Source organism: Syngnathoides biaculeatus, chromosome 7, assembly GCF_019802595.1.
Source record: "Syngnathoides biaculeatus isolate LvHL_M chromosome 7, ASM1980259v1, whole genome shotgun sequence".
Taxonomy (NCBI): domain Eukaryota; kingdom Metazoa; phylum Chordata; class Actinopteri; order Syngnathiformes; family Syngnathidae; genus Syngnathoides; species Syngnathoides biaculeatus.
Genome location: NC_084646.1, coordinates 8146378 through 8173160, shown reverse-complemented (window position 1 = coordinate 8173160; position 26783 = coordinate 8146378). Strand labels below are relative to the sequence as shown.

Sequence of the window (26783 nt, the reverse complement as noted above, 5' to 3'; positions counted from 1 at the left end):
GTTAGCATGCTCTCCCCGTATCTGCGTGGGTTTTCTCCGGGCACTCCAGTTCCTTCCCACATCCCCAAAAGATGCAACATTAATTGGACACGCTAAATTGCCCGTAGGTGAGCTTCTGAGTGTGACTGTTGTCTGTCTCAATGTGCCCTGCGATTGGCTGGCGACCAGTTCGGGGCGTATCCCGCCTCCTGCCCGATGACAGCTGGGATAGACTCCCGCGACCTTTCGTGAGGATAAGGGGCAAAGAAATGGATGAAATTTGGGGGCTGCGATTACCAGTACCTATTTTTGCCTTTTGTAACCTGAATTTTCCTTCGTAACAAGAGACAATATCTTTCCGGAGGCGTTTTGTAACCTGAGTTTTTCATTACTAGAGACGTTCGTAAGTAGAGGTACCACCGTATCAGAAAGATCGGTCCGATAGTTGGGATTTTATTGATGTTGAGCGTTCCCTTTTCACATGCTCACAATATTTGCCTCAAATGTGCCCTGCGATTCAGGGTGTGTTCAGTTCATGGACTCCAGCACTCCCCGCGTCCCTTGTGAGAATAAGCGGCGAAGAAAATGGATGGACCCATTGGAAATGGCCCAAATACATCTAAAACGGTTATTTTAACAAAGCTAGCAAGTCTTTTTGTCACGAGGCTTTATGAGCATGACTATTAATCGAATTTCACATTGGAGCAAAACTACAGGTTTTGAAATTCCAAAATTGTTGCGTTCGAACAAGTTCTTCTTTGAAGGACCCATTTCAACGGCCAAAAGCAAAACCTTCAGACCAAAATGGAAGACTTCTTGTGTATTTGTGGGCCTACTCAAGATAGACACCAAATTTCGCGTTGCTGAGCCAAACCGGCTCGGAGGGCTGAATTTTCAAAACGTGACCAAACTATGAGTATTTCCTGTTTTGTAGCGTTGGTGAGTCAACAAGCTTTGGCGCCACGGCCCGCCCACACTCCGTGTCAGAAACTCAAAATGTTTACCAATTTACTCTCACACATCTGTCTAAAATTTGTGGTTCTAATTTGGTAGCAATTGCACAAAAACTTCAATTTTTGATGGACCCCTCCGAAAAGACCACATCGAATTGAAATGGCAGACCCGAGGACTCGAGCTTCTGCCATCCAGCTTCAAGAACAGGCTAGCAGTGTTCCCTCTTGCTACCTCCAAAACAACGAGAGCGCCACGAACGACCAATGTTCCCTCTAAGGTGCGCCACTGCGCACTCGTCGCACACTCTCAGCGCTTATGAAAACCGACCCACCGCAGTGAACCAGCACTCGGTCCCTAATAAAGAGCTGCTGCTCAGCCTACTTCTACTTCCTGGTTTACCTGACACCGCCCCCCTCGCCTCTTAAAGGGGTACACTGAGAATTACAAAGAGCACACACCTGCAACTATATATCTGCGGGCATGACTGACATTTTTCAAATGTGAGTGACTGGTGTAGTGGGGAAGACCGTTCTGAGTGGCTGAATTGTGGACTTGGGAAAACTGCTTTTTTATGGAGTCCTGGCAATGGGCAATATGGACACTTCTTGTGTCTTTCTGGTCATTGCCTCACGAGAGTATTTTTGTGAGTCTACAAATTTCCTGTTGGTCAGTGAACCTGGCTTTGGAGACGGAATTTATTTCATGCATCCATTTTCTTAGCCACTTATCCTCACGAGGGTCACGGTAGTGCTCATTATTATTTTTCCTAAACAGGCTTGTTTTTTTTCATGAGGAATAGGATTTCATTTTTACTTCTGTACATCAAAAAACTTTTTTTAAAAAAAACTTGTAAACACAGCGGTTGAATCAGTCCTTGTTTCCTGCGAGGACCGCTCTGACATGTCAGTTTAATATCGCCGTACATCACCAGCTGACCTTGCGTCCGATAGACATTTCCTCCCAGGTGTCTGCAGTCAGTCATCCATCCATTTCCCGCTTATCCTCACGAGGGTCGCGGTAAGTGCTAGAGCCTATCCCAGCTGTCAACGAGTTGGAGGCGGCGTACACCCTGAACTGCTTGCCAGCCAATCTAATTATGACTAATTTAATTTCTTTTCTAGCACAAAACCATCCTTTTTTCAATCCGCTTATCCTCACAAGGGTCACAGAAGTGCTGGAGCCTATCGGAGCTAACTTTGGACGAAAGGCAGATGACGAGCTGAACTTGTTCCAGTCAGTCATAGGGCAAATTATGACAAAACTGCATTCAAACTTTGTTTTGTCATTGGAAGAACAGAAATCTTGACCCCCCCCCTCACCCCAAAAAAAATAAATCTGACAAACATTTCCCAAAATGTCACAAAAAAACTTTTTAAAAAGGACAAAAAAAAAACCCAAAGTAAATGTCATCCATCCATCCATTTTCTTTGCCGCTTATCCTCACAAGGGTCGCGGAAAGCGCTGTAGCCTATCCCAGCTGTCAACGGGCAGGAGGCGGGGTACACTGTGAACTGGTCGCCAGCCAATCGCAGGGCACATAGAGACAAACAGCTGCACTCACAATCACACCTCGGGGCAATTTAGAGCGACCGATTAATGTCGCATGTTTTTGGGACGTGGGAGGAAACCGGAGTGCCCACCCGGAGAAAAGCCACACAGGCACTGGGAGAACATGCAAACTCCACACAGGCAGGATTGAACCGAGGACCTATGAACTGTGAGGCCGACGCTTTCCAGCTGACCCACTGTGCCGCCCGGAATTTAAAAAAAAAAAAATAATAACAATAATAATAATCATCAAGGGTGCGCCTAAGCCAGCATGAAGTTAGCTTTAAAAATTTCAGAGTGAAATATGAGAAAGCTGTTGAAATATATTATACTTGTTACATGTCATTTGATTGTATGAATGAACCAGTCACATGTACTTAATACCATTGCAAAAAACCGTCAGTGTGCCACGTCGAGGCACGTCGCGCACGCGCTCAAATGCGCTCCGCACCTCTGGAGCTGGCGTGGGTGGCGATCTGCGATGGCGCTTCATCAACAATCCCACTTTTGTCACTGCACCGCTTGTAAAGAGGCCGCACCTGCAGTCGGGAGCAGGTTCCGACAGCTTCCTGTTCAACATGATCCGCGAGATAGCGAGGACAGCGATGCTACAAAAGGATTCATTTGAAATTTTGTTTGACCCCCCCTCCCCCCCTCCAAAAAAAATATATTTTCCTTCCTTGTTCGTATTTTCAATGCGTTTCATGTTATTTGGATAGGTATATTTATGACTCGAGATGTCATTTTAAAGGCTGAAGGATCTGAATATATATATATATATATATATATATATATATATATATATATATATTTGTATATATGTTTTGTTTTGAGAATTGAGTATTTGACCGAGAAAAAAACTCAATTGTGCATCATGAACACATTCATGTTATTTGGATAGGTATATTTATGACTCGAGATGTCATTTTCAAGGCTGAAGCATTTGAATATATATATATATATATCTATATATATATATATTATATATATATATATATAATTATTTTTAATTATATATAATTTTTAATATATATATTTTTGGGGGGAGAATTAAATATTTGATCGAGAAAAAAAATTGTGCATCATGAACAGATTCAGGTTATTTGGTTATTATATACATATATTTTTTTATTATTATTATATATAATTTTTAATATATATATATTTTTTTATTATTATTTTTTGGGGGAGAATTGAGTATTTGACTGAGAAAAAAAAACTTAAATTCTGCATCATTTAACAAAACTATTTCATTATTTGATGAGCTGTTTCACCCCGAAAAAAAAATTCTCAAAGGTCTGTGTATTATTTTTCTGCAGTACACTTTTTTTTTTTTTTTTTTTTTCCCTCCAGAAAGCCCTTTTGACTATGATATAAAATCTACACCATACTCATAAGATTTTTCTGCTGGTAAACAAGAGTTTACGAAACGACTACGGTGTCCCGCAAACTAGCAAATATGGTTTGGATAACCTCGTAAACGCTCGTCGAGGCAATTTTTGAACACGGCCCGAGAGCAGGAAGGAAGCCGACGGGTCCCGCGCGGCTCAGACGCTGCGGAAAACCCACTAAGAACAATACGATCCTGTCAGCAGGAAACATCTTTCTCCATTTAGCGTGGGGACGGCAACAATAAGCAGATGAGCGCTCGACGCCTCCCGCTGCGATGCGCTCAAAACAACAAGCGCCCGCATTGTTTCGCAACGACGGTATTGATCGCAAATCAGCGGCAGCCAGCGAGGGACGGGCGACCTCGACAAAAAGCGCATTTCCATTTGGAAACTGTACGCATGGTACAGAGGCTTCCTGTGTTCTAACGCGGATCGCGAACGGGACCCAAAGTGTTCCTGACTTTGTGGCCGTCGAGTTGCGCGACTATTCCGTAAAAAATTGTTTTGCTTTTGGCAGCACTTGAAACGTTCACTCGCTTGCAACTCTAAATTAAAGCACAATCCTGTACTTTGATTACAGGCCTCGTCAGATCTCGGAAGCTGAGCGGGTTTGGCCCCGGTTCGGTACTTGGACGGGAGACCGCCTGGGAATACGCTTCTCTCCCCGGCTAAAATGCAGAGGGGTTGCGTCAGGAAGGGCGTCCGGTGTAAAACTGCAAAAAAAAAAAAAATGCGACATTGCGTGGCGACCCCTAACGGGACAAGCCGAAAGGAAAAAGCAGAAGAATGTACTTTGATGACAGAAATTGCACTCGTCTGTAAAGTTCCCTTAAAAAGAAGACAAATTATTTTGCTAAGTTTTTCAAAAAACCAAAAAAATTGGTGCTAATTTTGGTTTATTTTAGGATTTTTCATTTCGACCATCACTCCCTTCATTTTTACAAATCAATTTTTGCTCGCGTGATCAACTACGTTGAGCTCGTCATCGAAACTTCTCCCTCGGGCGCTGTCAAATGACAGTTCCAGCAAATAAACCGAGCCTGGCAGTCACGTGAGCCCAAATGAACTCCGCATGGGCCCAGGCAGAACCGAGTTTCCGAATTGACAAATTCACGTGAAACGAGTCAGAAACAACTGACTGGGTCGTCTCTGCCTGGTCAGCCTTTCTGCACAGTTTCCCCGAGTACAAACAAACAAAGTAAATTAAAAATAATTTTTTTGTGGGTGAGTTTTATGGAAGTATATTAGTGCCACCAGGATTTGAATTTCAAATGGCGCAGACAACAGGATTCGAATTTGAAATGTAAAGCGATCACATTTTCAATAGTTGCATTTCAGTGTCACTTTTCAATGTTAACAATTCAACTGGGTACAATTCGGCGTCTAAAATTCAACCGTCCGTGCCACCGGGCAGGGTTACTTCGGGTCAGAACCGAACAGCCGGCCAATCCAGTTACCCTTTATTAGTATGTGGCGTCACGTGACTAAGAAAGAGAACTGCGATTGGCTGGCTGTTCGCTTCTGACCTGAAGTAACCCTGCGTGCTGGCACAGACGGTGAATTTTAAACAGCGAATTGTAAATGAATGTAAAAATGAATGTAAATTGAAAATGTGATGACTTTACAGTTCAAATTCAAATCCTGGTGGCAGTAATTTACTTTCGTACAGTTTGCCTTACATTATTTTCCAAAAACGTGATTTGTTATTGTTTCATTTAATGTGATATTGTTGGGCATGTACAAATTCTTTATTTGATGTCGATATTTGGATTAAAAGCATGACTATGCCATATTTTTTCTCGCACTTAAATGCATATTTTCACCAGTAATATTAGGGAGGACAGAATCTTGACTCCAATTTTTGGCTACTCTACCACCCTCCGCCATATTGTTTTCAAGATAAAACCGGTTGCCACTCAAAGCCTCTTCTTGTGGTGAGACTAACAGTGAAAGGCCTTCCTTATAAGGAAGGCTCTGTGTGTGTGTGTGTGTGTGTGTGCAAGTTATGATATGATATGAGAACATACAGAAAGACAAGCGGGTAGCGACCGGCAGACAAAGCCGCCATTGTTGCGCGCACACAGGCCGTTTGTTGGAAGGAGCCCGACGAATGATTCATCAGTTTAAACAAGATATGAAACCGCGAGAACGTCACGGAGATATTGAAGGTGTAAAGGAGCGTAAAGGTGAAGCACAGTGGTGGCAAAAGTACTCGCAGCGATTACTTAAGTCGAAGTACGGATACTTGCACAGAAAAAGATGGCAAAAGTAGAAGTACTGATTTCATTTTGATGACTTTCGCAATTTTTTTTTTTATTCAATTTTCCCCTACAGTAAAAAGAAAATGAAATTATTCAAAAACCTGAAGAAAGTGGCCCTTTAAGCACAACATTTAATATGTTTGAATAACTCAAATTTAAGCGTTTGACAGTTTAACATCAATAAATCAAAAATATTCCAAAGGGGATTCATTATGTACAGTACGTGTGGTGCCTCATAAGCAGCAGACCTGCCGTGTTGTTAGTGTTAACGCTGTGTGTCGGCAGTTTATGGAAGAAAATGATTATCTCCCATTATTTTGGCGGGGGGGGGGGGGGGATAATCGATGTGAAGCCCCGCCCCCACCCAAAAAATGCCACCAAGCCTGCGAATCACTGGTCACGCTACGTGATTCATAACTTCAAGATCTTAAATCGAGTAATTCGAATCTTAACGGACTTTCTTCCCCTCTTTGTTGTTCACAGTCGTCGTCATCAGTGGAGGTTGTAAAAAAAAAAAAAAAAAATCATATTTTGACAGAAGAAAGTAAAGGCCTCTGTTTACAAATGTAGGGTGTAAAAGTAAAAATACTGACGATACCTGAAACAAATATACATTTACTCGAGTACAGTAACAAAGTATTTGTTGATGGGTACTTCCCATCACGAGCCAATGCGTCCTAGTTGGACTTAGTCCAAAAGTTGCGTGCGTGCGTTTAGGGGATGATGTCACCCACAACCCGTCTTCCTTGACGCGTCACGAAAAGCGCGAACAGGATCGGCCGGCTGGCGAGAAAGCTTGTCGCCGCGCTCACCTTTTCACCATGAGACTGAGGGTCCGGTGGGATCCTTTCACCAAGCAGATCGCCTCCTGCCTGAAGCCGCTCAGGGGAATCTCGTTAATGTTGACCAGCTCGTCGCCCGCCTGCAGGCCCACAGCTGCTGCCTTGCTCGTCTCCTCCACCTGGCACAAAAACAACGCGCTAAATACGTCGACTGTACTGTCCGCGAATAAGAACCGCTGCGTGATCGTAGCGGTAACAAGATGGGGAAGTCAGCAACTAAAGATCCAGACACCAAATTTGCGCTAGAATGTGTTTCACGTTAAAATTAAGTCGAAAAAAAAAAAAGGATGCACGTCAGGAGCGGGACAGTTTAGCGTCTTTACGGATGACAAACACTAAGTAAAAAAAAAAAAAAAAAAATTAAAATGGTGGCTGAGCTGCTAAAGCGTCGGCCTGTGTGGAGTTTGCATGCTCTCCCCGTGCCTGCGTGGGTTTCCTCCGGGTGGGCACTCCGGTTTCCTCCCACATCCCAAAAACATGCAACATTAATCGGCACTAAATTGCCCCGAGGTGTGATTGCGACTGTCTCTACGTGCCCTGCGATTGGCTGGCGACCAGTTCAGGGTGTAACCCCGCCTCCTGCCTGTTGACAGCTGGGATTGGCTCCGGTGCTCCCCGCGACCCTCATGAGGATAAGCGGCAAAGAAAATGGATGGATGGATGACATTTACTTTGTTTTTTTGTCCTTTTAAAAAGTTTTTTTGTGACATTTTGGGAAATGTTTGTCAAATTTGTGATTTCTGTTCTTACAACAGCAAAACTAAAAGTTTGATGCAGTTTTGTCTATCAGTAAAAGCCATAATTACAGTAATAGTGTAAATCCTTGTCAACTCATTTGGCATTCTTTTCCTGTACATAATGGCCGTCTTCTTGAGGATAAGCGGCAAAGAAAATGGATAGATGGATGACATTTTTTGGGGGGGGTTTTCGTCCTTTTAAAATGTTTTGTGTGACATTTTGGGAAATGTTTGTCAGATTTGTGTTTTTTGTGGTGGGGGGGGGGGGGGTCAAGATTTCTGTTCTTCCAACAGCAAAACTGAAAGTTTGAATGCAGTTTTGTCAATCAGTAAAAGCCATAATTACACTAAATATGTAAATCCTTGTCAACTCCTTTGTCATTCTTTTCTTGTACATAATGGCTGTCTTCTGTGAGGATAAGCGGCAAAGAAAACAGATGGACGGATGACTGACGGCAGACACCTGGGACGAAACGTCTGTCGGACGCAAGGTCAGCCGGTGGTGAACGCCGATGTGCAAACTGACGGGTCAAAACGGACCTCGCAGGAAACGACGTCCGGTCAGTCAAAATAAAAGGACTGGTTCAACTGCGCAATTTAAAAATAAAAAAAATAAAAATGCTTTTAAATGTACAGACAAGTACAGAAGTAAAAATGAAATTCTGTTCCTCATGAAAAAAACAAGCCCGTTTAGACAAAATAACAAACAGGAAGTACAGTTATGTTTTCAAATATAGTCTAATAAAACAGTCAAGTAAAAGTACCGACACCTGAAAATTTGACTTCCGGTAAGCAGCAGAGTCACAAAGTATTTGTACTTGGTTGCTACCCACCACTGGCTGCAAACCAAAAAACAAAACACACACACACACACAAAAAAAAAAAAAACCTCACACAGATACGACAGCATGCCCCAACCTTGTTAAGTTTATCAGTGAAGCATGCGTTGGGGGGTGGGGGGGGGGGGCGTACAGATGACTCCATCATGCAGGCATGTGTACATTTACAGAACATTACGTGGTTCTTATCCTCAACACAAGGGAGCCCGGATAACGGTCAACCGTCTTAGCTTCTTCTCATTATTCGTTCCTCATTCCGCCATGGTTGCGAGGGGGGGGGGGGGGGGGGTTTAATGGAGCCTGGCCGGGTTCCCGACCTGGGCCCGATATGGTCATGCATTCTGTGGAAGAAGCCGAAATCGATGGCTGAGGCCTTCTCGACGGATCGCGCGCTGCCGACTGCAAAGCAGCGCGTTTGGATATATTTAAATGTGTTGCTAAAACATAAATTAAACAAGTCCAAACGCAGACGTTGCGGCAGCATCAAAGTCAGCTTTTCTGCAGCTTTCAGGATTTTAAGATCACAATTGTGGCGTTGTGGTGGACTTCACAAACCAGGTCAACAGTTTTGAGTTTTAAAGTTCATTTTTTTGACTCTAAGATGGTCAACACAACATTCTCTTCTGACCTGAACACCAAAATCTGGCTGCCCTTTGTCACCGATTTTGTTCGTAACATTTATGGGCAGAATTTTTAGCCGCAGCCGAGGCGTAGAGGGGTTCCGGTTTGCTGGGCTCAGCATCGCATCTCTGCTCTTTGCAGATGATGCGGTTCTGTTGGCTTCATCAAACCGTGACCGCCACTCTCACTGGAGCGTTTCGCAGCAGAGTGTGAAGGGCCCGGGATGAGAATCAGCACCTCCAAATCCGAGACTACGGTCATCGGTCGGAAAAGGGGTGGCGTACCCTCTCCGGGTCTGGCATGAGATCCTCCTTCCCCAAGTGGAGGAGTTCAAGCATCTCTTGGGGTCTTGTTCACGAGCGAGGGAAGATCCGAGCGGGAGATCGACAGACGGATCGGTGCAGCGTCTGCAGTGATGTGGACTTTGTGTCGGTCCGTTGTGGTAAAGAGGGACCGATGTCGAATGGTGAAGCTCTCAGTTTACCATTCGATCTACGTTCCTACCCTCACCTATGGGCACGAGCTTTGGGTCGTGACCGAAAGAACGAGATACCGGATACAAGCGGCCGAAATGAGTTTCCTCCGCAAGGTGTCGCAGCCGAGAGCATCAGCGCCTCCAAATCCAACACTATGGTCCTCAGTCGGAAAAGGGTGGCGTACCCTCTCCAGGTTTGGCATGAGCTCCTCCTTCCCCAAGTGGAGGAGGAGTTCAAGTATCTTAAGGTCTTGTTCACGAGGGAGGGAAGATCGGAGCGGGAGATCGACAGACGGATCGGTGCAGCGTCTGGAGTGATGCGGAGCGAAGTCAAAAGGTGAAGCTCTCAATTTACCAGTCGATCTACATTCCTACCCTCACCTATGGGCACGAGCCCGAAAGAACAAAACCCGGATACAAGTGGCCGAAATGAGTTTCCTCCGCAGGGTGTCCGGGCTCTCCCTTAGAGAGAGGGTGAGAAGCTCGGTCATCGGGGAAGGGCTCAGTGTCGAGCCGCTGCTCCTCCGCATTGAGAGGAGCCAGATGAGGTGGCTGGGGCATCTGATTCAGATGCCTGGTGAGGTGTTCTGGGCATGTGCCTCCGGAAAGAAACCTTGGGGACGACCTTGGACACGCTGGAGAGACCAAGTCTCTCGGCTGGCTTGGGAACGCCTCGGGATCCCTCCGGAAGAGCTGGAAGAAGTGGCTAGGAAAAGGGAAGTCTGGGTATCCCTCCTGAAACGACCTGACCCGGAAAACAGTAGAAAATGGATGGGTGGATGGAAATTCCAGTCACAAATGCCTTCAAATTAAGACTAAAACAATAGAATTTCTCAGGATCTCTCCTCAATCTTTTCATTTCATCTGCGATTCAGAGAACCCCTTCTACAATTGTCCGGCAAGTTTCAGTTAAAAAAAAAAAAAAACCACCAATAAACCAAAAATATCAGCCAAAAATGCGAGAGATTCTCCAAAGTTGATCCATCAAAATTACAAGGACGTTCCAAATGGTGTCCTTGAAGAAAAATGTTCAATTATTCAAGAGAAAAGCAGTGTGGGAAGTAGAACAGGTCATGTGACAGTAGTTTTTTTTCTTTGTAGAAAACTCCACAAAATTGGTCGAGCAGCGTAGCAACATTAGCGTCTGGCAATAAGTTTTTATGGTCACGACTGCAGTTCCGTGCTAACTCGAGACGCTTTATGGCCGTCTAAGGCAGAGTGCAATTTATGCTATCCCTGGTAGGTTTCTCAAAACTGGTTATGTTAATGCCGCCACTGATGAAAATTGTGAACTCCCAGACCAGACGTTCACGTAAAAAACCAAGGAAAGGATTTCCGGAGGGCTGCACTAAAAGTCAAAAATCAACAAAAGCTCAATTCAGCGAATGCTTGGGAGGGTGCGAAAGTTTTACCCATACCCACTTCAAGTACTGTATTTTCCAGACTACAAGTCCCAACATTTTTCACGTGCTTTGAACCCAGCGGCTTATGCGGCAAATTTGCGCACTTTTTTCTAACGGCCACAAGGGGGCACTCGAGCAGAAAAAGTGAGTGAGAGACCGCTGGAATATATGTGCTGAGAAGTGACTTTTACCGGTATGTATTTTTTTTTAACCGGCCCTGTTAGCATTGTGCTAGCATTAGCACTGTGCTGGCATGTTGCTGCCGAGACTCAGTGATTTTTACCGGTATGTTTTTTTTTAACCGACCCTGTTAACACTGTGCTAGCGTTAGCACTCTGCTAGCATGTTGCTGCCTTGTAACTGCCGCGTCTCAGTGATTTTTACCAGTATGTTTCTTTTTTTTTTTTTTTTAACCAATTAGCGCGGTGTTAGCGTGTTGCTGCTGTGTTACTGCCACGTCACAGGCACTGTTTGGAAAATTAAAGCTACGGTATATTATTAAAAGTTTGAAAACGCTTTCTGTGTACCATCTTTCTTTGTAAATATCTCGTTTTTAATGCGGGCACGTGCAGCTTTAATTCAGGTGCGGCTTGTGTATGTACAAAATGCTTTTTCCTTTAAAAATGTACTGGGTGACTCTTATAATCAGGTGCGCTCTATAGTCCGGAAATTACGGTAGTTGAGCATCATAATCTTCCGCCATGAAGGCTTAGAACATTTTCTTCTTGCTTGGTGTGTCATATGCAGCTATTTGCCCTCCTTCAGTTATTCCGATACTTGTCAGAACTGTTAATTTTTTTGCCACGAGGAAGACGGTGAATTATTTTATCTGACCGGGAGCTGTTTAAAAAAATGCTGCCAAAGCCATTTTCACAGAATAGCGGCATCAACATGTGTCACTGTGATTGGTCGGTAGTGTGGAAATCTATGCCATATACCAAACCACCATGTATACCGTAGATACGGTACCTTGGACTCCGGCCGCTCATCTAGAGTGAAATCTGAAGTGAAACTATTATTCTGTTGTATGAATGGAACCAAGCGGAAACGGGTTATTCTCCCGGCAGTCGTATAGCGGAAGAGCATTTAGTAGCATTCTACGTTGCTGGGTTAGATGAATGAACAAAGATGCATTCGCGTTCGTAATAACTGATAATTTTCTGACCCTGTTTCTAGGAAAACATTTTCAGACCAATTAAGTGAAATTTCTCGCGGCAAATCTGATAATCTGTTGGCGCACCGGTCGGGAATTATTGCCCGAAACAAACGGGCAACACGACATCATGTTAAAAGTTAGATGACACCGAGGCTCCGCGGTGAAAAAGGGGGTACGAGACGCCGTTTTAAGAGCGCTTTGGACCTCGTCCTGTGAAAGTGTTTTACAGCACCGAGGGTTCGAGCGCCGCTTAATCACCGCCCTCAGACGGCAAACTGAAGACCTCTTATTAGCACGCTTGCAAAAACGAATCACAAGGATATACGCACACCGAACAGTCAGTTGTCAAACAAATTCTTCTTATAGCGGCCGCTCATTACGTCGGGTACGAGGTGTTAAAAAAAAAAAAAAAAATTAACGGCTCATCAGCCTCAAGCGGTTTGGCTTTCATTTCAAACAACTCCGTAAACACGTAAAGAATGCAGTCAAGTACGAGCCAGACAAACAAAAATAACGTCCGACTTCTCCGGGAGATTTACACCTCCTTTTCCAAACAGTTCACGTCGCTTCTCGCCTAATCAGCGCGAGCCACATAGCGCGTCCTTTGTTGACTCTCTTCCTCCAGGCTACAATCAGTCAACGCGCAGCTATCCTGGATGACCGTGAAAAATAGTCCCTCGGAGGGGAAGGATATGGCGTGGGGGGGGGGGGGGTGGGGGTGCGAGAGGGGAAGGAATGCGTACTTTCTGCTGACGAGACGCTGACAACAAACCTCACATGTGGTCGGGGCTTGGTTTGAATGACGCTTGACAAACGGTTCCCTCCATTCATGCGCTTCCTTTCGGGATCGTCGTCGTTAGCGTCACAGGTGAGCTGGAGTCTAACCCCAGCTGGAACTGGGCGAGAGGCAAGGGCGAGTTTCGCGATAAACTGGGCGGAATAAAGAAAATAAACGGCGCAAAGACTTTTGAAGGCAAGCGTAGCATATCTACTCCCCCGATATGATATGGAATCTATAAAAGAACCAAACCCCTCCACCACTGTCACATTTGATAAAACGTCTGCGGGCTGCGTGAGACTCGCTATCGAAAAGTTCTTCAAAAATCGGTGGAATCTTCCAAACCAGAAAAACGATCTTCCGCAAAAACCGTACCCAAAAAGGGAGCCAACAATGAATCCGGCGTGTTTAAAGCGAGCTTGATTTATCCCCCCCAGCGCGATAAGCGAGAGAACGGTCTCTCGCGTTCGGCAACAATATGTCATCCCGCGGAATGCGAACGTGTGCTGCGGGGGCGCCGTACCCAGCTGGGTCATGTAAAAACGGGATTATTTAAGTTGATCCTGAGTGAGGACTTTTAGGGCCGCCGAGACCTCGAGCATTACCTGAGTCATGAGAGGAATGTGAAGAATTTTAATTAGATCCAGGAAACCGAAACCTCTCCACGCACTGTGGACCATTGTGCATATATTTTATATACACAAACACGTCTTTAAAGCTTTACATAATAAGACTTGACTTTGAATTATTTTGTGTCAATTATTTTTATGCAGGAGTGTCAAAAATATATGCACACACACACGTCAATAAATATACTTCCAAAGATGCTATTGACCAAAAAATTCCACAGGATGTTGGGAACAACGAACGTAATCCACACATTCAAAGAAAGTAGAATAAAGGAGCTCAAAAATTAGGTTATGCATGAAAGTATTGAACACTTGGAGGTGCAAAAAGCCGTTGAAAGCCGAGACAACCCTCAACATCGATCAATAATCAAAGAGCAATCCACCCCCTGGTCAGTGCAAAGGGGAAAAAAAAAAAATCAGATGGTTCAGTCCGAATTGATGGCCCGCAAAAAGGTCTCATTCCAAAGATGTGAGTGAATACATCTTTCTGGGTATGGCCAAGAGCAGAGAGCAGTCTCGAACTAATTGTTGCAAAACATATCAATGGTATTAGTTACAGGCGCATATCCAAGCTTCCAAACATTCCGGTGAGCGCGGCTGGGGCCGTAATACCCGAGTTGGAAAGCCAATCATACCGCCATAAACTTCCCTCGATCAGGTGCTCCTTTCAAGATTTCTGATGGAGGAGTGCAAAGAATAATTGCCCAAGAGCGAAGTATCACCTGTAGCGAGCTTCAAAAAGACCTGGAATTAGCAGGTACAGTTGTCACGAGGAAAACAGTGAGCGATGCACTGCGCCGCCATGGACTTGTACTCAAGCTCATCAAGTAAGACCCCTTCTTCTTTTTCTTTCGGCTTGTCCCGTTAGGGGTCGCCACAGAGTGTCATCTTTTTCCATCTAAGCCTATCTCATGCATCCTCCTCTCTCACACGCACTGTCCTCATGTCGTCTCTCACAACATCCATCAAACTTTTCTTTGGTCTTCCTCTCGCTCTTTTGCCAGGCAGCCCCATCCTCAGCACCCCTCTACCATTGCACTCACTCTCTCGGCTCTGGACACGCCCAAACCATCGAAAGTCTGCTCATTGCTGAAAAAAAAAAAAAAAAAAACGCCCGTCAAAGCTCGTTTCAAGTTTGCTCGATAACATTTGGACGAGCCAGTTCAATACAGTCGGATCAGATGAGCGCAAAAGTGAACTGTTTGAATGCCATAATGCACACACCAAGTTGGAGGCGTGAAAGAACCCCAGAAACAGTGAAATTCGGAGACGGGGGCATGATGGTGTGGGGTCGCTTTTCAACAAATAGTACTGGTAAACTTTACCTTATTGGAGGAAGGATCAATGGGCAAACGTACAGAGACATTTTTGACAAAAATCTGCTGCCATCTACAAGTATGATGAAGATGAAAATGAAATTGAAAACAACTGGTTTTAAAGAAAAAAAAACACGCTAAAATAGCGCAGCCAATCACCTGATTTGAATCGGGAATATGAATTCAGACAGAATTGGCTGTATGTTGTACAGATGATTAAAAAAAAAAAAAAAAAAAAGTTGGTGATGGAATGTGATATCGTTACACGGATAAATAAAACTGCAGCAGAGAGCAGGTTACAATCTCTTTAAATAGAAGCCAATAAAAATGACATATAAAACTAAATACATTCTGAAACAAAAGACATGCTTTGGAGCTACAGTATATTGAAGACATTTGTACATCTGTGTACTTTTATTTTCCCCTTCACTACACCCAGAAACACTTGACTTTGTATCTGGTTACAGTATCTTGTACCATCGTGCCTCTGGTACCGTGAGCTACCTACAGTACCTGCGAAGCAGCAATGGCCAATATGGGCAAGTCGAAAAAAACTGTACCACCTCCAAAACTCGTGAGCGACTCCGGCTCCTTGCTTGCTATTTTCCGAGCAACTATTGCCGCCACCTGCGAGAGTTTTCGTTTTACATTTACAGGACACGTTCGGCTACTTGTACCGCCTTGGGGGGGGAAAAAAAATTAAACAAGCCACGGATCGCAATTTGAAACATTCGCGAGGCATCAATTTCTACAGCAGAACAAAATATTGCTGCTCTGAAAAAGGTTAAACTCTCACCAGGTGAACTTCGGCTGCTGCTTCTACTACGCGTGTGGTAATGAAATATTAACAGCAAAATGGTGTCAATATCAAACTGCGGTCTTCACTGTTCATTTTATACGGTGACATATTAAGCCGCACCTTTAAATGTGGTGGTCGTGGCATCCAGTTAAAAAAAAAAATCCCAAACCCCATGAGCGTCGCGCCCCCTTTGGATTGAACTTTGAACCTCATTCGGGCCCATGCTGAAGGCAGCGACAGGCGCAACTCGAACAGGTGATGGCGTTTTAGCGCCGGGAATTGAGCGTCCGGCGTTGGCCTCGCTTGGTAAATGATTACGCAGGCGACATGGAAGCACAGATTGCGCCGTGACGGGAACAGCCTGTAGTCTGCGTTGTATCGACGCTCACTATAACACCGCTCATCACGTCCCGTTGAAAAAAATGGACAAACAATCGTTGCGTGAGCAATGAGATTGAAGAGATGGAACTAAAGGGGGGGGGGGGGGGGGGGCAATCGTATGCCTTAAAAATCGAGGTTCGGACATAGAATAATGTACACCAGTCACTGTATGCGTGTGGTCAGTCATGCCCGCAGATATGAAGTCATGGGTGTGGTCCACCTGTCATGCCCGCAGATATAAAGTTGCGGCTGTGTGTTCTGTTTGGAGTTATGAGTGTACCCCTTTAAGAGCGGAGGGGGGCGGTGTCAGGTAAACTAGGAAGTAGTGTGCTTCCGTGTTTTTTTTTTTCGTTTTTTTTTTTTTAAAAAGGCATCAGGCTGTGGTTCACTGCGCTGGATCCGTTTTCATGTGCGTTGAGAGTGTGCAACAAGTGCGCAATCGCAATTTCAATATCTATGTATTTCCACTCGTAACGAAATTTTATACGCGTGATTTTTTTGTGCTCGACTGTGCAGATTTGCGAGTGCGGCGGCGCGCAGGCGCGTGTGCGCCCCTCAAATCACAGTGACTGACGTACACAATTACATCCATCCATCCCGCTTATGCTCACGAGGGTCTCGGGGAGTGCTGGAGCCTATCTCAGCTGTCAACGAGCAGGAGGCAGGCGGACTACACCCTGAACTGGTCGCCAGTCAATCGCAGGGCACATCGTGATAAACAGCCGCACTCACAATCACACCTATGGGCAATTTAGAGTGTCTAATTAATGTTGCAAGTTTTTTGGGAATGTGGAAGGAAACCGGAGTGCCCACCCGGAGAAAAGCCACACTTGCAGGCACGGGGAGAACATGCAAACTCCACACAGGCAGGTCCGGGATTGAACCCTGGACCTCAGAACTGTGAGGCCAGCGCTTTACCAGCTGGGCCATCCTTCTGACACGTATAAATATTTTTTTTAAATATTTCATATTTAATATTTCATATATATTAAATATTTAAAAACAAAAATATTTAAAAGTATTTAATTATATATATTTAATTTAATCATTAATGTAGATATTTAATATTTAAAAATTCTATTTTTATTTCAAACAGGCGGCATGGTGGCGCAGCTGTAGAGCACTGGCCTCGCCACAGTTCTGAGGTCCCGGGTTCAGGCGGTCAGGATTGAACCCGGGTCCTTAGAACTGTAGGGCCAAGGCTTCTATCATCTGATCCACCGTGCCGCCACACAATTACAGTCAAGTATAAATATTTAAGAATATATAATTTTCCCTGCAATTGATTGGCGACCAGTTCAGGGTGTCGTCTGCCTGTCTGTCTTTCGCCCAAAGTTAGCTGGGATCCTTCTGAGGATAAGCGGTTTGAAAAAAGGATGGTTTGGGGATAGAAAAATCAATCAAATTTGATTTGATTTGATAAAAGTACGTCAATAGTTTGGTTTTCCTGTAGTTGGAAGGTTGATGTAGCCTTAAAAGCCTTTTTCGAGGCCGGACCTTGTTTTGGAACAATAAACAAAAAAAATAAATAAAAAGCAAAATGCGCAAAACTGGCAAATTATGAATTGCGTGACCTCAGGCGAAAGGTTGCGGCGCATTAGTGGGTTACACATGCAGCCCGCGTAGCGCCGACACCAAGTTTAATGAGTTACAGGAAAATAAGTTCCGCTATCCCCCCCCCCCCCCCTCATATTTCCTGTCATTCACTCAATTATCAAAGGACACTGGCGAAAGGAAACAACACTGACGAAAACATTTGCGAGACCGACTGTCCGAACATTATGATTGGCTGGAAAGAGTTTCGGTCAACCACCATGTCGCAATCCGCTCATGAAGTGGTTTCAAAGCGTCGGCCTCGCAGCCGAACTGCTCCGTTCGTCGTGGACGAGGGGGGCTTGGTGGGTAAACAAAGCAGCCTATCGGGTGTCTTTAAATGGAAAGCGCTTATTGGGGAGACGCGTTTGCACTTGTGACAACACAACTAAAAATGCTAACATAAAAACATAACATATTTTATAGTCACTTCCTTGTTTTGTTTGGAACCAAATCGCCTCTGCACATTCTACGCTGTAGTATCTGTGATTTGGAGTGTGTATGACTTTAAAAGGCGGGGCTAAGCTGCTGAGTAACGAGGGGATCGGCCAATGAAATGATCCCAAATTTGGGCCCGTCTCCATTTTGTTCCTCCTGGAGAAAAACTATTACGACACGTAGTGCTTGTTCTAGTTATCGAATTATGTATCAAATTTCTTGGCTCAATCTTTGCGGAAATGATCAGATTTATATTTGGTTGTCGCTATATTCCGTGACTTCTGATTTCAATTTGTTGTTAAAAAAAAATATATATATATATATATATATATATATATATATATATATATATATATATAAAATATATAAAAATAAAAGGCGGCACGGTGGAGAAGCTGGAAAAGTGTTGAACCTTTGAGGTTCCGGGTTCGATCCCGGCGCCGCCTGTGAGGAGTTTGCACGTTCTATCCCGTGCCTGCGTGGGTTTTCTCCGGGCACTCCGGTTTCCTCCCACATTCCAAAAACATGCAACATTAATTATCTCGATGTGCCCTGTGATTGGCTGGCAACCAGTTCAGGGTGTACCCAGCCTCATGCCCGTTGACAGCTGAGATAGGCTCCAGCACTCCCCGCGACCCTCGTGTGGATAAGCGGTGAAGAAAATGGATGGATGGAACAGTTAAACACAAATATGAGAATATTCGCAAGGTGCCGCTGAAGCCCACAACTCACACAGACATTACATTTCCTTTAAAACGTTTGATTATGTTTTCATACAATACTTTGCTATTTTTCTTGAACAAAAAATGTGAACGCTTTGGGGCGCTGCGACAGATGAATGCTAAAGTTGATTTCAAATGGGGAAATTTGATTTGGAACCACGGGATTTTGGGAGGAACTAATCCCAATGGATTCAAAATTATTGGTATTATCACCGCTTTTGTGCTGAGGCCAGAGCCGTGTCTAAAATAAAAAAAGTGATTTGACCATTCTCGGGGGCAAACAACTATGTTGAAGTGAGGGGAGGAGCTTCAATCAGTCAAGCTACACGCAGCGCTGTCGAACAGAACGCAATATGTATTTTTCCTCCATCTTCCGAGTTCCGGGCAGGTTTACCTTGGTGATGAGCAGGGGCTCGTGATGCTCCAGCCCGCCGCGGAGCGTGAATCCCCACGGGGCGCCTCCGGAAAGCGCCACCTCCAGGAGCCTCCAGCCGCCGTCCCCGTCTCGGGTCCCGGAGTCCGAGTCTCCCGCTTTCGCCGTCACCTGCCAGTGGCCGGCGCCGTCCGCGTGGTGCGGATCCACCTCGTGCTGCTCTGAATCCATGGTGCTAAAAGAACCGGACCAAACAATGTCATCCGTCGTTCTGGAGACGTCACGAGCACACATAACGTCACTCGACCGCAGCAGAATTAAAAATGCATGTAATTAATATCCCCTTTGTTAATATTGTCATTATTTGAATGCCATTTTTATCTTTAAATGGACATTTCTGCATCAAGCCCTCTCAAATTGCATCTCCGGATGACATTTTCGTGTCAAAGGTGATTTAAAAAAAATAAAATAAAAATCGATTCAAATGCAACATTTTGAAATTTTGTCAAAAATGTATTTATTATTAGTCTTATTATTATTATAATAGTGTTTGACCACATAATCAGCATGTTTTTTTCCTACCGCGTTGGCGTTTGATATCAAAAGGAATTTATAACCCCCCCCAATAAGCACCACAACAAAACAATGTTGACCCCGCAACATGGCGGCGCATATGAATTTTAAATACAATAAACATTTGTACGAGTACGTTAAAAACATTCCATTTCACTCAATGTTTCCAAATTCATTAACTTTTTAAAAAATATATGAACGCATCGAACCGTGCATCACATCTATGAATCGTATTTTAATTTTGATGTATTGTTACAGTAAAAGAAAAAAATATATTTTTAAGTAGTAAAAGTCTGATTTTTTTGGTAACTTTAAGTACGAGAGTTTAACAAGTTTCTATATGTCTATTTAAGTTCAAAGTGAGGCCCTTTTCCCATCTCTTCATAAAAGATCATTTCAACATTACAATGACATTTTCTCTTCATTTTAAAGATTTTAACGTTGGAAACGTTTTCCTCAGGGAGGGGGGGGTGTCAGATGCTGTTTTATTTTTTTTTTTTAAACCATTAAAAAAACTAATAAATCACCGTGTTACTTGTGTTTTAAACACCTGTTGTCATCGTCCAGACGGCACCTTAATGCTCTTAGCACAAGAAAGTCCGAATACAAACACAAAGAAGGGGGAGAGACCATCTTGTCCAGTCACAAACGCAACAAAAACGCCAACAAACACCTTGGATCAAACTTTTTGGGACGCGGGTGCAACGCCGAACTAGGCTGCGAATAAAGTTTTGCCCAAAACGACGCCGGGTTTAGCGTTTAAAATCGTCGCCTTACCTGGGAATGCAACTTGTGGATCAAGCAACCGGTCGGCGATCCTCGACCGTCCCCGTCGTCTCGTCGGCCACTCGGTCGCTCAGTCCGGACGGGGTTGCCGCAGTTCGCTGATGTTCCGCCGTCGCTTTTTACGCATTCTTCATCCTTTAATGTTGAAGTTGAAACGTCGCTCGCCCGGCACAAAAGGAGTGCGAGAGGCTCGTGTGGTTGTGGGGGTTGCACTTCAGCGGCTCGGCGCCTCGCTCGCACAGCACGCAGACACGCACGCAGCGGTTAGCTCTGCTTTAGCTTTAGCTCCTATTTGGCCACCGTAGATTTGGAAATTGGCACAGTTGCGACCTCTGTCGGAAGGCACTCAAAGTGCGGAGACGCGTGCGGCGAGTGAAATAACTACATTACCCACAAGCCCCGTGGGTTGGGTGATGGCTCGCGCAGCAAGTGACGCAAGGCTACTGTTTATATTTGGCCGCCATCTTGGTACTCCTAAAAACGCGTGGAGGACATGGTTTACAGGTTGGATTGGAGTGGTCGTGTGAGCTTGACATTTTTTCAGTTATGGTAAAATGATGGATTTTTGATTCGACTTGGTAAGCCAAAAAAAGGCGAAGCGCAAAGGAAAGGCGTAGAACACCGTGACTAGCAAGAAACCTTCCATATTACCTAGGGCCCGATTTCCGTGACGTGTTAACTTTTCGCTAAATACGCTGTGAAGCACTATTATCATAACAGCAAAAAAACACAAGCATTTTTTGCTCATTAAAACATTAAATTTTAAGTCATTCAGTTCGATAAATGTTTGGAAATAAGGACTCTCAATGGCAAAATACACGCTAAAGGCCTTGTTCATTTGTTGTCTCTGCAACCTATTTCAGACAGAAAATTTCAAACTGTTTCCTTGCATTTGAAAATCAAATTCAATTTGCAGAATTATGTATTATGAAATTCATCAAAAATTTCACAGAAAATGTGTTTTCTTGCTTACCCACTGATGAAGTTTGGGAAAATATTGATATTGCTTTTTCGCGAAAAAACATCAACATTAAGGTGAAGCAGAAAGTGAACAGTGAACAACAAAACTTTGTTCAAGTGAATTAAGCTCATCAGGAAATTAAAAAAAAAACCACTTTACGAACAGACTTTAACAGTGTTTAAATAAATCTTTCGAACTTACCTGTGGAATATTTTCTCACAGCCACGAAACAGGCGATTAACGCACAGGTCGGCATTTTTGTTTTGATGAGTATCAAGATGGCGGATGGCGACTTCAGTTTTGGTGGCCAATGAGTCATCCAGTCTTTTTTTTTCATCAGTTTCTTCACTTCTTTACCTACCACACTGACCATTGCAGTGGATTGTTGACCCCAACTATTTGAAGTGGTCCACGTCGCTTTCTCTTTTCCCCGGAGCCTCACTCTTCCCTCTCCGTCCTTCTCATTCATGCACATATTTTCTATTTCATTTCTGCTTTTTAATTGCTCCTCGACCTTATCCGTTACCACTGCAAACAGGAAGGGGCTCAGAGCTGAGCCTAACCTGCTGCACATCCTTCCCGTTTCTACCCCATCTGTCTGGCCAACCCGTAGATATCCTTTTCTCCTTCTTTCGTGTCCAACCTGGTGTACATGTCGTCATATACCCTACATCGCCTCTCCCCATTCCTCTGCATGTCCCACATCTTCTTTGGTAATCTCTTTCCTTGTATGACTTCCTGTAATATGGGGTTACACCACCATCATCTCCCCTTTCCTACCAGAAGACACACCAAGTACAACAAAGGCTCGATTACACGGGACACCATTATGCCCGGGGCCGATTTCTCAGATTTATCCTCATCTGATGAAGAAATAGCTGGATCGGTTGATCGGGAATACGGAGGACTACTTCCATACCGATTTGAACCTGCGGCTGGAATAAATGTTGACTATTCGGATGGTCCTTCGGACGGGAATAACGCGGAGTCTGACAAGCGAACTCGCAGTCGGCCCGAGCCAAGCTTTCGGGTGGCGGAGGCCTTTAGCTGAGCTTCGATAGTGACGGAGGGTTTTAGCCTAGCTTTGGCGTCCGGGGCTAACGGCCTCCGCCGCCTGGAAGCTCGCTCGCGGCCGCTGCCGGAGCTCATGGCCTGGCTTTGGTGGTGGCAGAGGCCTTTAGCCTAGCTTCGGCATCCAGGTTAACGGCCTCCGCCGCCTGGAAGCTCGCTCGCGGCCGCTGCCGGAGCTTATGGCCTGGCTTCGGTCGTGACGGAGGGTTTTAGCCTAGCTTTGGCGTCCGGGGCTAACGGCCTCCGCCGCCTGGAAGCTCGCTCGCGGCCGTTGCCGGAGCTCGTGGCCTGGCTTCGGTGGTGGCAGAGGCCTTTAGCCTAGCTTCGGGATCCAGGGCTAACGGCCTCCGCCGCCTGGAAGCTCGCTCGCGGCCGCTGCCGGAGGTTTTGGCCTGGCTTCGGTCGTGACGGAGGGTTTTAGCCTAGCTTTGGCGTCCGGGGCTAACGGCCTCCGCCGCCTGGAAGCTCGCTCGCGGCCGCTGCCGGAGCTCATGGCCTGGCTTCGGTGGTGGCAGAGGCCTTTAGCCTAGCTTCGGCATCCAGGGTTAACGGCCTCCGCCGCCTGGAAGCTCGCTCGCGGCCGCTGCCGGAGCTTATGGCCTGGCTTCGGTCGTGACGGAGGGTTTTAGCCTAGCTTTGGCGTCCGGGGCTAACGGCCTCCGCCGCCTGGAAGCTCGCTCGCGGCAGTTGCCGGAGCTCATGGCCTGGCTTCGGTGGTGGCAGAGGCCTTTAGCCTAGCTTCGGCGTCCGGGGCTAACGGCCTCCGCCCACTTCGTTAGCCCCACCGAACTTCAGCTAAAGAAGAACCATTCGAATATTCAACATTATTTACAGCCACAGGTTCAAATCGGTATGGAAGTAGTCCTCCGTCTTCCCGATCAACCGATACAGCTATTTCTTCGTCAGATGAGGATAAATACGAGAAATCGGAGCTGGACATAAATGGTGTCCCATGTAATCGAGCCTTTGTTGCGGGACGGTACACGTCACATAGCTCCCACGTAGGTCACGTGACTCGCGAAAATGGCAGCGCCCCTGAAAATTTGTCACTGTCAATATAAAAATCTTCTCAAAACACGATTAAATGAAGGAGGGTTTAACATCACATAAAAATCAAAACAGGGTACATAATACATGACCTCTTGGATACACTGTTCATGTAAGCACTGGATTTCCCCTTTGAGCATTGAAATCAAGAAAATCACGTGTTCCTATATTGACCAGTAGATGGCGCCATTCAGTTATTTTTAACCGGACCGGGGAAACGTGAGTCAATGGCGACGGACACAACACTCTTGTGTTACCTGAAATCATTTAAGTCTGAAAAAAAAAACAAAGAAAAGGCAGAAAGAAATGTAACAAAAAAGAAAAAAAATGAAAATTCTATTACATCCATGCAAGTAGCAACAAGCTCCTACAGCGAACTTGGAAGTGAGAATTTGCACAGGGTCGAGTGTGAGTTGTCAGACCGAAGTTGGGGGGGGGGGGGCAAAAAAAACCACAGGGCACAGGCTCAACTTTTCACCCCTGCACGGAGGGGGAAGTGAGTTTTGATGTTTAGTCTCACTTCTGTGCTGTTCATCTGCCAGCGAAATCTTGTTTCAACTTTGCGGTTTGGATTAGAAGACAGATGAGAGCCTTCTTTTTCATCGCTTAACTCTTTTCATTTTGGGCTCCATTTTGCAAAAAAAAATTTCTCTGTCCTTGCCATCAAGTCATGCCCGCTAGATTGCGGTTCGTTTTTCCTGATTCTGCTATGTTGCGGAATTTTTATAAGTGAATTTGGAGTCTAAGTACTACAATGTGGTGTAATATACACTGAGCTCTACTGGAAGACATACATCATAACCCCCTTTCTGAGTTTCTAGTAATATCTGCCTTTCCCACAGATCTTGTTTGTATGTGTTGCTGCTTTGTCTTTATCGGCCAACTATTTTGTTTTAATATAATAGTGCTTTTTTTAAAAAAAAAACAAACAAAAAAAAAAACAATGGAACGCATTAGTGAGATTTCAATTCTTTCCAAGGGGGAACAGTGATTTGACTGACTTCAGAGCCACAAACGCGACCCGAGAAAGTGGCAGTCGAGTTATCTGCAGCTCACGCGCGTGTGTTTAAATGTCAGTGATTTTCAGAGTGAGAACAAGGCAGACCTTTCTCGGCTTCTTTTTCCTTCCTCTCCGCCGCGTCGCCATGGCGACGGACCCGAGTGTGACAGTCATGTGAAAAGGAAGCTGATTGGATTAAAATAGTTGTCGCGATCAGGGGGTCAGCGAGGCGGCGTGCGTACTAAACACACAGCGCCTCCTTCAAACGCACACATACGAAGCACAGGCGGCGGAAAAACGCCGACACAAAAGCGTTCCCCCGTTCTTATTTTGAAGCATTTGGCGCCAGGTGAAATTTGACCCCCGTCCGCTAAAATGGATTAAACATTAACCAGTGAGTGTTAAATCAAGGAAAATAGCTATCATGGTGGTCATTTTGAAATATTACATGCTGTAATTACATTTTGTCGGGTGGGAGCAGACACGAAAGAAGGGGAAAAGGATCTCTACAGGTTGGCCAGCCGGAGGGATGGAGATGCGAAGGATGTGCAGCAGGTTAAGGTGATTAAGGATAGAGATGGAAATGTGTTGACCGGTCCCAGATGTGTGCTGAGTAGATGGAAAGAATACTTTGAGAAGTTGATGAATGAAGAAAATGAGAGACGGAAGAGTAGAAGAGGCAAGTGTGAAGTACCAGGAAGTGGCAATAATTAGTAAGGGGGGGGAGTTAGAAAGGAAAATGGAAAGACAGTTGGCCCCGATGACATACCAGTGGCGGTATGGAGGCAATTTGGAGAGGTGGCTGTGGGGTTTTTGACCAACTTATTCAAAAGAATACGAGGTCAACAATCCAGAGCAATGGAGAGAGTGGTAAGGAAGTGAAGAAACGGGTCCAAGCGGGGTGGAACAGTTGGCGGAAGGTGTCCGGTGTCCTATGTAACAGAAGAGTCTTCTCCGCTAGGATGAAGGGAAACGTTTATAACCAGGAAGTGGCAACGATCAGTGAGGGGGAAGTTAGAAAGGAAAATGGAAAGACAGTTGGTCCCGATGACATACCAGTGGAAGTATGGAAGCAATTTGGAGAGGTGGCTGTGGGGTTTTTGACCAACTTATTCAAAAGAATACTTGGGGTCAACCATCCAGAGCAATGGAGAGTGTGGTAAGGAAGTGAAGAAACGGGGCCAAGCGGGGTGCGACAGTTGGCAGAAGGTGTCTGGTGTTCTATGTGACAGAAGAGTCTTCTCCGCTAGATGAAGGGAAAAGTTTATAACCAGGAAAGTGGCAACGATCAGTCTGGCGGAAGTTAGAAAGGAAAATGGAGAGACAGTTGGTCCCGATGACATACCAGTGGAAGTATGGAAGCAATTTGGAGAGGTGGCTGTGGGGTTTTTGACCAAATTATTCAAAGGAATTCTTGGGGTCAACCATCCAGAGCAATAGAGAGTGTGGTAAGGAAGTGGAACAGTTGGCAGAAGGTGTCTGGTGTTCTATGCGACAGAAGAGTCTCCGCTAGGTTGAAGGGAAAAGTTTATAAAACAATGGTGAGGTCGCTCATGATGTACGGATTAGAGACGGTGGCACTGAAGAAACAACAGGAAGCAGAACTGGAGGTGGCAGAAATGAGGATGTTGAGGTTCTCGTTTAGAGTGAACAGGTTGGAAGATGCACAAGAAGGGCTTTGATGGAAAAAGATGACACGTTGTGGCGACCCCTAACGGGACAAGCCGAAAGGAAAAGAATAGTAATCAGAAGGGTGGGAGCAGTGCCCAAGGGAGAGCTTGAAACTTTGTCGGGAACTGTCCACCACATTTGTTCACGTTCCCACGGAAACATCTTGACGGGTCTCGAAACAAAGAGTCCACATCATGTCAAGTCCATTTTCGGTGGCGGCTGGTCAATAGAGGGCGCTCGAGTGCCGGCCCACCACTGACAGTGGTGATCAAATTACTTTCTTTTACCTGCTGTCTGCCAGAACGACTATTTATTTATTTCAGGTTTTACTTCTCCTTGCTCCTCTGCAATGATTCTAGTTTGCCCAACCGGAGAAAACTGTCGGGACGGGGTTCACAGGGGAGTTTGACACCCCACCCGAGGACTGTCTCGGTTTCCA

At 45.2% G+C, this 26783-nt stretch overlaps 1 protein-coding gene across 2 annotated transcripts in view; it reads right to left on the bottom strand.

Moving 5' to 3' along the window:
- shroom2a (shroom family member 2a) overlaps positions 1 to 21434 on the bottom strand; it is a 44890-nt gene extending 23456 nt beyond the window's left edge. The window contains exons 1-3 of one of the 2 annotated variants that reach the window (XM_061824291.1): positions 20586 to 21434; positions 19257 to 19470; positions 6946 to 7094 (exon numbers count right to left, since the gene is read on the bottom strand). In XM_061824291.1, the coding sequence (XP_061680275.1) occupies positions 6946 to 7094; positions 19257 to 19466 (359 nt within the window). In that variant the 5' untranslated portion in view covers positions 19467 to 19470; positions 20586 to 21434. The remainder of the gene's footprint in view (positions 1 to 6945; positions 7095 to 19256; positions 19471 to 20585) is intronic. The other variant, XM_061824289.1, reaches the window with a different exon arrangement.
- Between the last annotated feature and the right edge of the window lie 5349 nt (positions 21435 to 26783).